This window comes from Montipora capricornis, chromosome 10 (genome assembly GCF_036669925.1).
Source record: "Montipora capricornis isolate CH-2021 chromosome 10, ASM3666992v2, whole genome shotgun sequence".
NCBI classification, from domain to species: Eukaryota; Metazoa; Cnidaria; class Anthozoa; order Scleractinia; family Acroporidae; genus Montipora; species Montipora capricornis.
Window position 1 is genome coordinate 50,289,623 of NC_090892.1, and position 18,209 is coordinate 50,307,831.

Below are 18,209 nucleotides of genomic sequence, written 5' to 3' on the forward strand. Positions count from 1 at the left end.
GTTTTCGTAATCTTTCAGAGAAAAGAAATCAAAAGGCCACAAATTAGTGGACAAGTCTAGTATCAAATACAGAGCAGGCCGGAAAATGGTCAATAATTTGAAAAAGTGGATGCGCCAGACTTTAAAGGAGAACGATATCTGACACTTGCGGACTGCAGACCGCGGACAGTAGACTAACCATAAATCACAGTTATTCAAAGATAACCGTTTTGAATTGGGTGCTTAGACTTAATTAAATGCTGCTTATGAGCGCTATTTGTAGGCAGTCTGCAGTCTGCGGTCTGCTGTTGTCATACACCTGGGCCCAGTTCCTCGAAAGCCGATTAACTTAATCCAGGATTAGCGTAAACTTTTGTCTCACATTTTCAACTTTTTGGTGAAAGTTTCTTTTACTTATTTTTGTTTTCAAGATTGACGTCTTCTCATGTAACGTTCTGCCGAAAATCTGCGTTGAACAGCATTTGGGAATAGAGAAATAAACTGCTTGGTTAATTTTTAATCTTAGATTAGCGTTAATCGGCTTTTTTAGCAACTGGGCCCTAAAGGGGAAGAAGAAAAAAGAAGAAGTTCCAACTTCAGGACTATGTGGCGCTGAACAAGGAAACGCCCCGTCATCCAAATGTGCTACTTTCTCGAATTGTAGAACTTGAAGGGGAATATGCAAAGGTTGGATTTATCACTACATACATCTCGACAGACTTAGCAAAATTAAAACAAAACCAAACATTTTATTTGATAATTTAAAAGAAATAACACTTGGAAGAGCCTGAAAAATGGCTTCTGAACAATACATTATAAAATTCCTTTTTCCTGAGTGACTTTTCAAAGTTTTGTTTTCACTTGTTTTTTTATTACTACGAATTCATTGTAAGCAAAAATAAAGCAAATAACTAAGCAAATTATAAATCAACCATACATCAAGTATGTTTCAGTTCTCAAGTTTTATTCCTTTGAAGATTTTATTGACGGCCTGCCCTCCTAAGAGGATTCATCCATGAAGAACGTTCTTCTCAAAAGCTTTGAGATAAAAAAGTAGAATCGCTTATCCTGCATAGTATTGCCTAAACCCAACCTTAATGCTAACCATTTGAAGTCAGTGCGAGACCATTGGGGATTTACAAAATAACTCGTGAAAAATTTAAGCTACACTAAGTTCATCCACACACCTCCAGGACTAATTTACATACTTTCTAATAACAGTTGGATTTTCATTTATCTTTACTTCTTGCAATTTCAACCAAGGTCGAGAACATTTTAACCTAGGTTGAAAGAAGTTGACATGAAGTCAAATTTAACCTGCAACATTCTTTTTTTATTTCAGCAACTTCAGATGATAGCAGATCTCAAGGCAGAGAATGCTATTTTAAAGGAAGCAAACGAGAAACTGGTTAACAGGTGAAAGCTTGTAGTATAAAGACTCTTATGCTCTTCGGTGCATAACATTCAAGGGCACAAGCGCTTTCCATAATTAGAAAGAGTGGATGTTTTTATGCGTCTTAAATCGGTAATTGAGTTTCCGGAGTTCGATAATAAGTCCCAATTACTTGAAATTTGTCCTTGCTCCATGAGAATCCTCAGTATCAAATGAAATCTGGCTGCGTTTCTTTGTTTATTTTCTAGGGGTATTTTAGATACCCTCACCACGTCACGGAGTTCACTCATGTTTTTGAAAGCGCAAATGCCGCTGGCAGCTTTTCTTTCCTTAGCGCTGGTTTTGTGAATAGCCACCAATAAGCTGGGAAGACAGATGAAGGCTGCAAAAACTTTTCCAGCTCCGATCTTCTGAGTCTCGGGGTCTCTGGTTCCAGAAAAAAAGGGGCTGCATTTGAAGGACAGAGTGCGTGATGAGAAGTGTATGGCGTCATGTACACTCCGAACAAATTCACTCAAAGGCTTTTTTTATGACACTGGCTCTGTTAACATATTAGACATTGGATCGTTTTATAACCAGGACTGTCTTCATAAGCTATTATCATCAACGAATTGGTGACAAATTAAACTTGTACCATCATCCTCTAACTCTACGACGAGGAAAAGGAAAAGCGTTGTCACTTTACTGTTCTCGTATTGTTGAATTTTTCTGTAGTGCTTTTGATGCAGAAAGGGAACGTCAACATAGGGCAAAATACAGACAAATGGAGGTAAAAAAGCTTACATGATCTTCGTGATTGTGTGAAACTTCAATACGTTAGGCAGCATAAAGTGAATCTTTCTGCCATTAATATTTTCTTAGGTGGAACTGGAACAGCTCCGAGCGACATTGAAGTCGGATTTGGAAGAGAAAAATGAGATTCTTGACAAGCTGACGCATGAGAGAGGTTCGTTTTTTGATGTGTTACATTCAATGGCAAGTAATAGCCTGCAAAGGCGAGAAAAGGAGATTAAAGGAAGTGGCACTTGTTCCTATCACTTGAGACTTTTACATTCGTCAAGTACAGCACTCTTAGAATGCCCACTACTTGGCCTTGCCGCTTGATATGCAACGTGGTGCGCAGGAGAGCGGAGCGCGAGAAAAATGAAGTGAGACAAACGGATCAGGAATACTATTCAGTTGTTGCACAAGACATACATAAGTATTGGAAATCGTATGTACTTGCTCGTACATTTCGTGATTTATGGCCACGATTGATGCTTTGAAAGTTCTCAAAATTGCACGAAAACATCACGAGTGACCATAAGTCACGAAGAGCGCGAGCATCTTCACACAATTTTTATTTAATACGTATTCAAACAAAATTACTCAATAGCTGTGTTATTATAGCAACTTCCGTACTGATTCTAATCTCGATTGCACTTTATAACCTATTTATGCAGTCGTCATTAACCAATCGGAAACACGATATTCTTTTGAGGATATAATAAGTTAAAATACCATAAGTTAGTTAATCACCATAAGGCGTGCGCGCCTCTGGAAATTCAAATTTCTTTTCTCCTTTAGAATCAGCTGAAAAGCTAGAGTCAGAACTTCGTGGATTGCGGGTTCAGCATTATGCACTTAAGGAACAACACGATGACTTGAAGGAAAAAATGAAATTCTTCACCAAGGTAATTTTTGCGTGATTGTTTTCTTCCGCTTTATTTCACGGCTGTAATTTTATCCAGTGAATAGTTTCGTGACTGACCGCAACCCTTGTTATTTACCACTTATGCCACAGGAAAGTGCGGTAGACTTCCAGGAAATAGAGGAGGCTCTTGTCTTGATAAAAGTAAGTCAGTTAGGTATCTTTCATACTCATCTTGAGTTGTCATATTTCTTGCGCCATATTGTCTGATGTTGGAGTTACAACTGGAAGCCAAGAAGCCAGTTAGCGCATCTCGAAGAAAAGAGACCGGCTGAAATTTCTCAAAAGTACCACATTTGAAATAGAGACAAATCCGATATCATTGGTAGCGCAGATATGCAAGCTTGTGCTTGTGCAAGTTTATTTCTGTTTTTTTCGAACGGTAAAACTCACTAATCAATCTTTGACTGAGTACAAACTTAAAAATGAAAAGATTGATCAAGATTGAAAGTTGAAAATGGTTCAAGTCCAAAGTGAGAGATGGCTTAGTGATCAAACATGTTATTCCAATACAGTTCGTGTTAAAACGAAAACACTTCTTAGGATCATTATCATTTCACCTGAAAACGTGGCAGGAAAAGGGAAACAGTATACACTGTACCAGTGTTTTATTTTGTGATAAAGCATTGCCGGCGTGCATATATTAATTACATGTAGATGCATCATTTTTTCAGCACAGGAAAGAAAAGGGAAGCCAGGACTTGGATTTCTTGGAAAAGGTCGACGATGAAAGGAGCAAAGGTGATTTTAGTTGTGGGGTCTGCGAGCAATTGTGTCACTGTTTTAAGTTTGAAACAGGAGTGGAGAGGGTAATATTTTTTCGTGTTGCAGATCTTCAGAGACATGTAACAGAACTGCAGGCTTCCCATGCAGACACTATCAACGAGCTGGAGAAAACCAGGAATATGTTAATTATTCAACACAAGATCAACAAGGATTACCAAACTGAGGTTTGAGGGTTGATATAGTAGGAGAACCGCAAACTTACTGAATAGCATGTAAGCAGCCGGCTAAAAGTTGCTGCACCGAATGACTCCTGTACGGTCACGGTTTTCCTTGCCCCAATCTCTTACCGGAACAGAAATTTCGTCCCATTGGCCTTCCAGTCGAAAAACAAAGTTTCAAAAGTTCTAATGTAGTATTAGAAAATATCGTGGACTTTTTGGCTTAAATGTGCATCCTTCAATTTCGCCTTCATTGCTCTCACGGTTTATTCAATGATTTTTCAAGAATTTCCCACCTTTTCTAAGCCCGACAAATCTATGAAGGATTTCTTTTCTTTAGTTCTCTGTGGTAAGAAGCAAGGATTTAAGACTGAATATATTTTTACGCTTCCTCGGAAAGGGAAGACCGGCAATGCGATAGTTTTCTGGTTATTGAGTTATTGACTGTTTTGTTGGGAAAATAAGCGGCATGAGTAAATCCTCGCGTTTGCATTATTTCCACTCAAGGTTGAACGAGTGACTAAGAAGATGACGGAAGACAAGAAGGAATATGATCTGAAGATGCAAGAATATGCACAATTGCTGGACATCAGAGCTGACAGAATAAGAGTCAGTATAGCACATCACAAGTTTTGTCTTTTGTTAACAGTTCGATTACCCCTCTGTCACAACACCTCCCCCTTTCCCTGGAATATCCCCCTGCAGTGAGGAAGAGGAGAACGTTGAGGGAATTCTGCAATACCAATTGTAACCCCTCGTCCCCCTTCCTTCTATAATCACCTCACAGAAACGGGCTTATCGACTGGTTTGTTACTATGGTAAATTGAGCGCTGTAAAGAAATCTAAAAGCTGATGTTTTGAGCGCTAGCCCTTCTAAGGGCTAACACTCATTTGGGTGTCTCACTTGCCCACCGACACAGCTCCACAGCTTCTTTAGAGTCTCAACCCCTTTATCTATAAATCACCTCACACGAGTTGATTATACAATTGAAACACCAAATGACCGTCGCACAATTTCTCTATATTATTGAAGGCTTAAAATGATCACAGAATAGAAGAAAGATATAAGAATTTTTTTTTGCTATATTGTAATGTGACCTTGGCTATTATCCTAGAACAATCGTTTCACAAACGCTCAGTGACTTAGAGATTCTTCTGCCTCAGAATTCACTTGGCTGTCAAAATAGTTCTAAATATGATTAAAGAATACTAACAATACATAAAGCAACTCGTCACCCAAAATAAATATGTTTCCTTGTCATGTGAGATGTAAGTGGGACCCGCCATTTTCTATCGATATTGCAGTCGCTAATAAGTTGTCGCTCCTCTTCAGTCTACTCATTTTGTTATGTTTTTAGAAACTGGAGAGTCAAATGCGTGACATCGCTTATGGAACCAAGCAGTATAAAGCCGTTACCTCTGAGGTAAAGTTTCCTGGTTTCAGGTCATTTTCTTTCCGTCGTTTCTTTAAGCTAATCTCGCCTTTTCTAGTTTAAGTTTTGGAAATTATGTGCAAACAGGATTCTGAATTTGAAGAAATGGATAGCACAGTGGAGTTGGAAAGAGGGCAGAATATCTTTGAAATTCATATTGATAAGGTACAGTATGGAACTGTTGATTCGGTGTGAAATTGTCCGAAATGCTTTGGCTAACGTGTAAACAGGCTCTTCGTTTGAGTTAAATAACTGTTTGGCTGGACAAATAACATGTTGACAAAATTTCGCTCTAGCCCCTAAACTCCAGACGGTTTGTCGTTTAGTATCCTAAAATAACCTAACGAAGAGCCTTTTCGCAGGCGATGCCGGGACTTGAGCTTCTTCTTTCTTTAAAACCTTTTCTTTTTTCATTTCTATTGATAACCGGGGTGGAAGTACTTAATTATTGAAAAAACGTTACTTTTTTCCGAGTTCCCTGCATGTTTTGTGATATGATTGAAAACTTGGCACTTGCATGTGTAGAATAGTCTCGCTGTCAAAACGGGAAGGAAATCAGTTTACGCTCGAATATATCTTTGTTCAAATCCTAGCCTCACAGCTGCATGTTAGTGCTCTACTAATTGAGGAGATTGCCAAGTTAACGTAGAGTTTGGGGAGAGGGGAAAACCGGAACTTACTCCAAGAAAATCCTGTGCTGGCAGAATAGAGTCGGATACCACAAAGTCAACCCGTATATGATGCATTGCTGAGTCCGGGAATCGAACCCGCGTCTCTTTTCTCTAACCCCGCGCCGACCCTGCTTTCACACCTTTTAGACCCTTGCTATGACAACAAAATTTCGGCGTTTTTCTGTAGGGAATGGTTATCAGGAGTTCTAACACACCATCTAATAAACCTGATACAATCTCGACAAAAACAAATCAACTTAGAGACACATAACTAAGGAAGGAATAGGCGAAACATGGGAAACACCGAGCGAGCCATTTCGACCAACCTGCGTAGCAAACGTCTCCGTCCATTTTTATTGTCTCACTCCATTCTTCTCGCGGCCAAAACATCAAAATATTTCATATTCCCTGCACGGAAACGCTTGCTTCGCTGGCTACATTTCGATCATTATTTGTTTTCTTTTTTTTCCTTGTTTTGAGCAGGTCACTTTCTCCCAAGAATCTGTTAAAGAGTTTGATGACGATGAACCAATAACATTTGTCACATATGAATTTTTTGAACATGAAATTCAAACAACACCTGTTGTGAAGGGAACCAGGTTGGTTTTAAACAAAATGTTAAAGAAATCCTTATGAAGGGACATAAAAAGTCAAATTCCCTCTTGAGATGCTGGGTCTCACACAGCCAGACCTTATCCCGGTTTCAAATGGAGCCACTACGAGTATTGCTACTTCCTCCATGACAGGAAGCTGCTCAGTCATAGTGCCATTATTTAGTATTTTGCCAGTACCTATTTTACACCCGGGAGAAGAGAGACAGGGTCTATGGTTCGAGGCCATATCCTCTGATTTGTTGTATGTCTTTTCCACCCGCTGAACCGCGCACCGGTGGCTGTCAGTTGGCATGCATGACAGCATCGGGATGTCATGCGGGAGGTTGCGGGTTCGAACCTCGGCCGGATCAACACTTAGGATCTTACAATAGCTGAGGAGAAAGTGCTGCCTCTGTAATTTCATCTGCAACTGACAGTTAGACTTTCAAGTCATCTCGAATAAGGACTATAAACCGTAGGCCTTGTCTCACAAATATCCTTCATGTCATAAGTTCCCTGTGGGACGTTAAAGAACCCACGCACTATTTGAGAAGAGTAGGGGATGGAGTCCCCGCTATTGTGGCTGCCCTGTTCTCTCCACCAGAAGTGGCCGGCTTGGCGTTGATGTCTCTAAAAAGGCTTGTGGTTTATGAGGCCACCTAAGCAGAAACAGCCATAAGTCAAAAAGAGACTTTGCCGTGTGCTGGAACATGTAAGGGGCCCTAATGCTCATAGACTAAGAGCTTCTATTGGGCTTTCCCCGGCTTCACATTATTATCGTCACTTTTGAGATCCTCTTGATGTAAACCTCCTCTATTTAGTTAGAATTAAGCAATAGAGGACGTTTTCTGTGTTTTCATAGCAAATCAAAACTCGTTCGATGTCATAGCCGTGTTCCATACTTTCATCTAAACACACCTATTGACCAATGAGAGTGCGCGTACTATCCTAATTATTTTATAATAGACGACAGCAAATAAATACTGTAAGTCAATAAATGTTAAAACTTCAAACCATTTGTTTTGTTGTTTGGGATCTTTTTCTCATTGAATATCTGGATCATTTCGTTAGTTTCAGGCGATCAATTTCAAATTATTATGAATTTAACTCGTATGAAGACATTCGCGATTTGTGAGTTTCTCTATGGTTGTTTAATTAAATGTATACATTTTCTTTTATTTCAGACCTGTATTTAATTTTACTTCCCAGTATATCGTGAGAGTTGACGACTTCTTTCTTCATTACTTGCAAAAGGTGAGTTTTCAGTATTAGGGCGTTAACTTCGCCACAAACTGATTTTTTGTGGAGTTTATTAATAGTTATTGTCCAACCTCCAGAACCTTTTTGCGCTTTCATACAACCTCCCTGCGCAAAAACACTTTTGTTGCGAACAGTTCTTTCAAATTTTGAAGTGACTGAATGACTGGGCCTTAATAATATAGGCGAAAAGTCAAATTTGGTTGGTCATCAAATATCAGTCTTTGGGAAGGGAAGAATGAATCCTTGTATTTAAGACTTTTGACTCATGAAAGTGTTTTGTGTTTCCTCTCCCTGAATATTTCAGTGCTGTTTTTTTTTTCAATGACAGGAATCCTCGTTAGTAGAGATTCATCGCGCCTTTGGTACTGATTACAAGACAGTGGCAGCTTGTCAGCTGAGATTTCGAGACTTGCTCGAAAAGCCTCACGGGAGGGTGCACAGCACTGCCAAGCTCATAGGTGGGTGCCAAACGCTTCATGCAGATCGAATAATTAGGAAAATACGAGCGATCTTGGTGAGTAGCTGTTTTTAATTTATGCCCACCAGTAAATAATTTCTCTTTGTTTCTCATTTTATGCGCTGTAAAAGGCACTGTACCTTACGCGGATCGTTTTTCAACCCGCAACCGTGTATGCGTATAGAGTTCTGTGGAAATGTGTAAAGCCTTAAAAGTGCTGTGTCCGTTACATTTTCTTTTTTGTGGTCTAAGGTGATTCCCTTGTTTTGCACTGTGCGCCTCATACTGCGCATAACATTGCGACTTTTTCTGTTGGTTAAGGCCCCAGTCCTTTTGCGGCAAGTGATCATTTTGAAACCGAAAGTGCCCCTTTGCCGTCCATTTGTCGTCGTGTTGCAAAGAAACGAGCACGGTGACCCCCTCTTCTTAATGGTTTTATTTACTCGTAATAGGTGCACGGAATTAAGACATTTTTTTTTGGCGAAAAAAAGTTGGATTGTAGAAGTTGTAGTTTATACACTGTATATATAACTGCATTTGGAAACAGACCCCGAGTGCAGGGTGATGATTACGTTACATTTCTTTGCAAGATTGCGCTATTTGAAATCACTTTACTAAAAGATTATAGCCCGGACAAACAAGGAGACTCAAGTGTTCAGTAATATTCAGGAAATGGGCTATTTCATCACGCTCTTTCCAAATTGGTATTTAGGCACTAGCCCTGAATGTCAAGGAGCGGAGTTTGCAACTCTGGAGTACTGGGTTCGACTAAGAGTTCCCATGGATCAAGCAATCAGGTTATACAGGGTGAGGAGATTTCTTGTTATCAAACGCTTAAGAAACAAGTAAGTCGAAATTTTAATTGCGAGTGTCATGCAATAATTTATTTTTGTTTCAAAGATTTCCTATGATTGTATTTCAGGAGCGAACTAAGGCGCTAGGTTACATGAACTCTGGCGCATACAAGGCCCTTGAGGATGCCGGTCACGTTCCGGAGAAACCACCCTCTGACGTCAATGAACTAGAAGTACATGTGATCAGATGCAGCGGCGTCATGCCTAGGAGACGAGGTACTTGTAGTTATACAAAAATTTGGTTTTATCAACGGAGTTGATAATGTAAATTGGCCACCGTACAGAGATTCTAAAAGCGTGCTCACGATGCAAAACTTGTCTTTTCATTGTTAACACTAGCAAGATATCGGGACCTAAGCGAGCTGTTAAGATCACTGATCGTTTCACATGTACCTCCGCAAATGTCATTTATTGCATAACCTGTACGTTATGCAATAAATTATACATTGGCGAGACAGGTAGACGACTAGGTGACCGATTCCGCGAACACCTTCGCGATGTTGAGAAGAATGACAAAGATGCATCTAAGCCAGTCGCTCATCATTTTGATCTCCCTAACCACTCCAAAAAACATATGGCTAGCTGCGGCCTTTCCCTTCATCTAGGTACGACGGAGAGCCGCAAGAATCTGGAACAAAAATTCATCTTCCAAATCGGCACCCTTAATCCTCACGGTATTAACGAACGCTTTTCATTTAAATAATATATTCCTATTTTTCACATGGCCATGTTACCACCAATAGCGTAGCTCTTACTCTACTATATAAACTACACGTAACCCATAATTCCTCTAGCGAATCCGCTCTGACGAAGGGCTAACGCTCGAAACGTCAGCTTTTAGAATCTCTGTACGGTGGCCAATTTACATTATCAACTCCGTTGATAAAACCAAATTTTTGTATACTACTTCCCCACCGACGCAGCACCACAGTTTCTTTAGAAACTACCCCCTTCTTACATGTAGTTATGTTAGTTGTTCACGGTAGTGTATACCCCCTCTAGCGCTGTCTTGTCCCCCTTCTTTTTCCAGTAGTTACTTTTGGCACATTTTTTTTTATTTTTGGTAAAGGCATTCGTTACCGTAAACATATGCATAACAGGATAAACAGACTGGTCATTTCCGGATTGCTGTTTGCTTATGTTTCCAAAAGGGTTTTGTGCGAAACCCTGACCATTTAAATGAGTTTGATTAGCATTAAAATACATATTAACCCATTTTGATTTAAATTGTTTCGTATGAATACTCGTTTTGAAAAGGAGATAAACAGCAACTCGGAAATGGGTTTATATGGGCGCATACTTCAAAATAGTAGACTGGGTTCTAGTCGTTAAAAGCCAAGAGAACTTTACCTGCTTCTCAAATCCTTATCCAGTGAACAGAACAGTTCCATGGAAAGGTCTCTGCATTACCTGATGCAAAATTATAGGCACCTTATGTATCTAACCATGCGAGCACAGGAGTAGGAAGGCATTTCGTGCTGTACAGTAGGATCAAATTCCATTTTGTTCACCATTTGTAGGGATACAGCCCAGTCCTTACGCGGTTTATCGTTTCTTCGACTTTGCTGATCACGACACAGACATCGTTCAGAACACCAACACACCTCAGTTTAATGACGTCAAGACATTTCCTGTTCCTATGACAACTGAGCTTGACACCTACTTAAGAGCAGCGGTAAGGAACTTAATTCCTTTCAACTGTAATTTTTTTGAAATACTTACACCCATTTACCGCGTTAGTGCTTGGCATTGCTTGGTGTAGTTGGCACCTTCTTCATAACGAGGTGAAAGATCTTCAAAAATTCTCTTTTATTTTTCAAGTTTCGATCTATTTCTATCCTTTCAATGCGAAGCAACAGATAGCAGTAATATTAAGTGTCAGTACAGTTATATACTCTTAAGGTGAATGAAGTGAATTGGAACGTTTGCTTTTTCTATGATAAAAATACACTGTTGGCATTCTACAAAAAAAACATAAACTGCTATCCATTTCTATCCTTGCAACCCGAAACAACAAAAGACAGTACATGGTCTCGATGAAGTAACAGTGCATTTTTTTCTGAGTGTCCTCTAATTAGAAATTATCAGTGCAACTAATGACAGTGGCGATGCTGTAATGCACCTCTGAGAACGATGCTTTTCTATTCTTGGCAACGGGCGAAGGTAACTAAAAAAAGCCAAATCTCAAATGCAGCAATCAAACCTACGACCTCGGTAACACCAGTGTCGCATGCTCAACCATTGAGCCACAAAGTGTCTCTCTTTTGCCGTTTTCCCTTCACCTGTTATCAAACAACTAGAAATCATTTAGCAATTTCTCAAATACTTCCAATACTTTTGGTTCTTTTGGTTACTCTAGAAGTGGTTAGCCCCTCAATGTGTGCCGACCAAATTTTCTCTTTTCATTTTACGCAACGCACTCTATGACCTAACAGCGGCAACGATGTGCGCCAACGGTTTCCTTCCTTCCTTTTGTTTCCATTCTAATTGTTCATGTTCTCAGGCGCTGGAAATTTTTGTGTTTGACGATGCTGACCCCGAACCTGCAGCTTACCTTGGACTCGCTAAAGTTCCGCTTATAACTCTGGCCAATGACAAACCTATTAAGGGTACATTTGAAATGAGGAAGGTTAGTACATCTTTAAGTACACGATTTACGTAGCAACTGGCATAGATTCACAATTTTTACTCCAATTGTACAAGGCCGTGATAACTTAACCCAGTAGACAGGTTACTTACCCCAAGTACCACATATGCGATGACTTTTGATGACTTCGTACATTTCTGGGTATTATGGTTGAGAAGATTGTGGGCGTCTTCATATGTGCTCATATGTGCGAGTGAATCCTGCTATAGCTGAGACGCTTCGATCTTTTCCGAGTTTCTATGAAAGATTGAAGCGACACTACTGCGTAGTAGTGCTTGTTAAAACGGAATTCTTTTTTTAATCTCGAAAGTGTGGAATAATCAACGTCAAGAGAAAATAAAGGGGGAAGAGAGACCATCCCCCATACATACATAGATAATTTCCCCCTTGCATACATAGGTAATATGTCCCAAGCTATTTTTAGATCGACTCCCACGCTGTACAGATCCCAAGGGGATTAGGCAACAGCAAATCATATGGTCGGAATGTGTTCCGCGTGGATAGCCCACGCTCAGAAAACACATTCCCACCGTAGGATTGGCTGCTGCCTAATCCCCTTGGGATCTGTACAGCGTGAGATTCGATCTAAAAATAACTTGAGACAAATTACCTATGGAAAAGAGCAAGTATGGGGGTGTCCTTTCTTCCCGTTTCCTCTGACCAAATAAATTTAATTCTCCGTCCTTTGAGCAAGTGGGATTTTAGAAACTGTTAGGTTTAAAGTCTAATAACCGTTTTTGGGTCGTAAATGGGTTCATTGAAATTAAAGCACTGCTTACGTTTGGGAAAAAAATGCTTACAATCGTTCATTTTGGCGTTAGCCATGTAAGGTTTGCAATTTATTCAAGATTTCCCACTGCCATCCTTCTGTTTGTGCCTTATGGGTGAAGGACCTCAATTACCTAAGAAGGTTAGAAATACTTTACAATGAAGTGATTCTCTTTGTCAAAAATCATCAGGCCTCCGGAGATGTCAATGGGACGATTGATGTTGATTTGCAGTGGAGATACACCTACCTACCAGCCAGTGCCAAGCCACGCACGGTGCCTCAGGTTTGTATATCTTGGACATTCATTAAGTCTAAATTTTTACAACCACTTTTATTTCAAAGAGCAGTGAAACGTTTGCATCGTTTCCCTCCATGATTGGGTTGAAAATCTGGCAGCCATTAGGTATAGTTGAACCTATTACATGCAAATGGGGCTGAGCGCCGGCTGCACATACATACATACTTACGGAGGCTCGAAAGGGTTTCAATACTTAGAAGACTCTGTTTAGATGGAATAACGCTACAACACTGTATCACGTAACAGCAATGTTATGGTACCATATGAAACATCGATTATTTCCAAACAAGATGTGATCTTTATTGTGATCTAATAAGTTACCTTAGTAACGGCAAAGCCCAGCAAAAACACCCTATATTTTGGATTTAGTTGCAGATATCTGAAAAACGAACTCGGTGACCCCCCTTTTGTATCGCTGAAAAGTGATTAGAAGGCCACGATGGAACTTTCGGGAAAGTTTAAAAAAATTCTGTCAAGAGGATTCAGAGCTACCGTATAAAAAGCACAACAATAAAGTGGCTCTGAATCAACTGGACAGAATTTTTTTAAACTTTGCAGGAAGTTTCATCATGCCCTTCTAATTACTTCTCAGAAATAAAAAATGGGGGTCACTGAGTTCGTTTTTGAGATATAAACAACTAAAGACAAAATAAAGGATGTTTTTACAGGGCTTGCCCATTGCCACGGTGACATATTACGTCACAATAATGACTGTAGCTTGTTCAGCAATAATTCGTGTTTCATTTGATACCACAATATCTCGAATACATGATACAACGTTGTGGTTCCGATCCTTTCAATAAGAGCATCACTTGGAAGCGTTGAAACTGGTTCGAGCCTCCTTAATTGACCACTCCCCGTGGGGGCTTTTCAGGGGGATTGAACACAATCACGACAGAACAGAACATTCAACAAGAACAGTAAAGAATCCCAACTGGCCGGAGGCAAGCTAGTTGGGTATTTACAAGTGCACCGGTCTGAGAAGTTGAACCCGGGAATACCAGGAACAAAGTCAACCAGTTGCCAGAACGTGTCTTGAATCCGGGATCCCCGGATCTCAAGGCAAGTGCCCTAACCATTGGGCTACCCATTGCCTCCGTTTTGGCTGTGCGTTATGCGTGGCTCATTTCGTCTTGCAATTTGCCAATGTCAATATTCTTAGCGGCTGGGGATTTGCTCTCAACAATTAAGTTAGTTCTTAAGCTTTGCTCTTTAATAATCTTTAAATGAAGGTAAATTAGGGTGGGCAGACACGAGGGATCGTGGTGCAGCGACAAAAGGTGTTTAGTATACACTGAGGCGACGTGCATTAGGGTCGTGTAGCGGGGAAATGTAGCAGGGACAAAACCGCAAAATTTGCACACCCATGAAAATGTTGCGGGTACATGTTTCAGGGATATGTTGCAACGAAATTTTCCCTCATGTGAACTGATACTTTTGTAACTGTGCATCACCAATTTGGGGGTTATTTGTCCCCGCGACGTGTCTCATGAGATTCAACATGCTGAACAGCAGTTATAAAATTTGATACTACAGTCATGGATGAAAGTAGATTATACAAATGCAACTAGACAAAGTAGTAAGATAAGCAGTAAAATAGGTGAACAAATCATATATCCAGTGTTCCGGTTTCCAGAGAGTCATGAAAGTTCCTGATGATAAGGAGTTGCCGTTCAGCTCTGACAGCGAACCAGAGTCCAAACCGATCCCACAGGAGAGAGAAAAACCATCCTCACCTTTGGGGTGGTCCACACCCAAACGTGATCAGCCAGAAGAGAAGGTGCCCAGGAGAGTCGAACCAACTGAACTGTCCCAGATAAGGCGAAAAACGGGGGACGTAATAGAGAAGACCAAGCCCGGACAAGAGGAGACTGAAAAGTAATCCTTTGAAATTTCCTTCTTCGTAAACAAGTTGGCGTTCTATTTGGTTATGACTCTTGGCCGGCGTTTTCAATTTTTTTGTTTTGTTTTATCTTGCGGTAAACATTGTTACAGAAAATAGAAAGCTCATTAATAGCGAGGAAACCAAGAGAAACCTAATGGGCTTTTGGATGATCGGTGAATTCGAATGGGGTTTTTTTTTTATGTCGGATCTTTTTTTTTTTTTTTTTAATCAGAAAAAAAGAAGAAGAAAAAGTGCTAAAAAAATCTTGTGTGATCATTTGAAAGCGCAAATAATTAGTTCAGTCATGTTCATCTACAGTTTTGTATGATGCTGTATATTTGGAGTCAAAAGAGAATATGAGATTACGAGGGCTCCCTGTATATCTTGTTATATGTAGTACGTCTTTGTAGATTGAGAGTCCATTGATATGACAATGCCTTAGCCATGCTGGTATTCAAGACAATGACCAGGGCACCATATAACACGATCCACAAGTTCTGTGTAGGATATTTTCTTTTTCGTGAAAAATTTGATGCCCTTTGCTTGTATTGATCGTTGATTCTTCAGAGTGAAGCCAGTTGAGTCATTGGCAATAGGCAAGTCTGGAGAGGCGAAAGTCGAAAGACCCAAGCCTGCAGTGCGCACGCGTAAGATTGTCCATGAAAAACCCGTGGAAGAAATGTCTGTTGATGAAATGATTGAAGCTGTGGACGTGCAGGAGCCAGAGGTCAAGAAGAGGTCCGTTAGAGAAATTGTGGAGTCCTCCGAGGATGAACCGGTAGGGTGAAAGCTAGGGGTACTCGTATCTCGTGGTCTATCGGGATCAACTCTTTCCACCTCAACTGGGTCATGTTACCCCACGATTGAATAGACTGACGTATCAGTTGATACTGAGAGTTGTCGTTACAAGACTTACACGTCGACTTACATAGGGTAGTCGGCAATTAAAGCCAGCATGCCCAAATTTAAGTAGCCTGTGAAAACTACGGGGCTCAGTTACCATGCTGTTATAATTAATTTTGTCCCAAACTAACAAACGGGTTTCCCTTTGAAAGCGTTGATCACATAAGTAAATCCAAACCACCTATTTTGTCACTCCAACAACAAAACCAACGTAAAATGATTTATCCCAATAGAGCGCTACTTAATTTGTCGTATAGTCGTACTGATGATCGTGATCAACATGAATACCAGAGTACACTGTTCGTAACGTAAATCCTATTACACTGAATCTATGAAGGGCGTGACATCATTGAAAAGAATGGAAACGACTTCGATAATCTCAAAGGTATGGATTTTATGAAGCGAGACAGCACTGTCTTTTGCGCTTTTTAATGTTATCGCAGAATGACGAGGATCTAGTTGCTGAAGAAATGAGGCGCACAACTGAAGCCGCAGCTGTTAGTGAAGATACCATGTTTGAGGAACCAGCGTCGAATGACGGTTAGCATATTTTAAATTTCTTTTTACTGCTTTATCCATCAGTTGAGAACGATAGAAAAGAAAGACGACGAATTTAGGATTGAGGTTCAGGCATTTTCGTATTTCAAGTAACAGCCACCTTTAGATTGGAGTAACAGACTGACCACCACTGCTGCCCTGCATGAGTATGCGCACTAAGTTCACATTCCGTTGACTCAATAATTGTGTTCAATGCGGAAAACCGCTACTAGCAGTATATACGCGGTAGTTTCAGACACCTCGATTTTTGCGCGTAAAAATTACTTCCTCGGGTCCTAATTTAAAAAAAAAAAACCCACTCCTAACACTCTCGAAAACGGCCTGGGCTGTGATTATTGAGGTAAGGCTTCTAATTGTCGAGAAAGGCTCTTGCGCGAGTCTGAATCGCGGAAAGTCAATTTAAATTAGCTGTCTGTGAAGTCTGAACATGAATGGTAGTTACAGGCTGTGAACTCCCGGTCTATCAGGTGTTTTTTACCTTCACAATTCTTAGTTCAAAGCGGTCGAAAATGGTTTTGTTTTTTTTAGACTTCGACTCCACACTTGAAGATGAAGTAGACATCCCGCTACCAACTGCAGAATCCAAGGAAGAGCTTGATGAGGTGGATGAAGAAATAGATGAAGTGGAGGAAGAGTTGGGTGAGGATGAGGACGAGGACGAGGAGGAGCAAAGTGACGACAAAGAAGATCAGAAAGGAGACGAAAGAGCAGAAAGTGGAGCAGAAACCAGTGAGAGCGAACAAGTTGTAGTGACACCGAGTCCATCCCGGTCAAAATCTGCCTTAAAGGTAAACGAATATGGGACTGGGTGCGAACAGTAAAACGATTGTATTCGATTAAACCCTAAATTAAAGTGTAGCACCTTCCTCCAGGAGCCCCTTTCTCGAAAGTCGCGAAACTTTTTGGGTGTCACCATTCCCTCTGTATCTTATCTTATCAATTTTCAGTTATTTTGCTTTTAGTCGTCTTAAAAACACACTAAAAGACCAGCTTTTAGAAATATGCGGATGACAGTGAGTTTCACAATTGCTTTTCGGGCCCGAAAAGTTATCGGGACCAGGGGGCCGTTTCTCGAAAGTCCCGAAACTTTACGGGCCATTTTTGGGTGTCAGAATTCCCTTTGTAACTCAAGAACGGAGAGCATTTAAGTCGTCAAACTTCACACTTATTTTCTTTTTGTTACCTTGAAAACATGTTAAAAGATCGGCTTTCCAAAACAAGCGGTTGGCAATTTCACAGATGGCTTTTCGGGACTTTCGAGAGACGGCTCCCGAAAAGCCATTTCTCTTCCTCCCAACCGCTATTTCAGGAAAGCCGATGTGATTTAAGTTTGACGACTTAAATCTTATGCGTTCTTGAGGTCCAGAGGAAATTGTGACACCCGAAAATGGCCCGTACAGTTTCGGGACTTTCGAGAAACGGGCCCTAGGACTCAAATAAGATTATGAGTGTGGGGCACAAGTGGAGGTCTGAGTACAGAGAACCCCTTTACTGAATCTCAGTCAACAGCAATATTGTGAATGTAGTGTGTGGGTTCTTTAACTTCCCGAAAAGTTAACAAATAATGGTTGCGTGACTGGTCCTACGGTTTATAGCCTTATCCGAGAAAGCTTACAACTCTAAACGTTTGGACACGAAATTACGACCTCAGAACCTTTCCCTCAGTTAGTTTAAGATCCAGAGTGTTCTTCTCAACTGGGTTTAAACCGACTACCTCTCACGTGCAATGCCTTACCAACTTGGTGCCAACCCTGCGTAACGGATGAACTCTTCAAGTGACTTAATAATTATGCAGATGGGGGGCAGGGCTTTCTCATGCCTTACAAAGCGCTAGTAAATTGGAGATGTCCAAAAGTTACAGGAAATATGTATCTG

The 18,209-nt window shown here is 40.5% G+C and overlaps 1 protein-coding gene across 1 annotated transcript in view; it reads left to right on the forward strand.

Moving 5' to 3' along the window:
• LOC138019945 (protein fantom-like) overlaps positions 1–18,209 on the forward strand; it is a 40,794-nt gene that overhangs the window by 17,534 nt on the left and 5,051 nt on the right. The window contains 22 exon segments of the mRNA XM_068866917.1: positions 1,322–1,395; positions 2,087–2,141; positions 2,234–2,318; positions 2,939–3,045; positions 3,156–3,206; positions 3,737–3,803; positions 3,894–4,012; positions 4,514–4,615; positions 5,365–5,430; positions 5,527–5,604; positions 6,594–6,709; positions 7,888–7,957; positions 8,292–8,421; positions 9,133–9,227; positions 9,343–9,490; positions 10,795–10,949; positions 11,778–11,903; positions 12,881–12,973; positions 14,625–14,866; positions 15,441–15,651; positions 16,220–16,316; positions 16,863–17,122. Coding sequence (XP_068723018.1) covers positions 1,322–1,395; positions 2,087–2,141; positions 2,234–2,318; positions 2,939–3,045; positions 3,156–3,206; positions 3,737–3,803; positions 3,894–4,012; positions 4,514–4,615; positions 5,365–5,430; positions 5,527–5,604; positions 6,594–6,709; positions 7,888–7,957; positions 8,292–8,421; positions 9,133–9,227; positions 9,343–9,490; positions 10,795–10,949; positions 11,778–11,903; positions 12,881–12,973; positions 14,625–14,866; positions 15,441–15,651; positions 16,220–16,316; positions 16,863–17,122 — 2,547 coding nt within the window.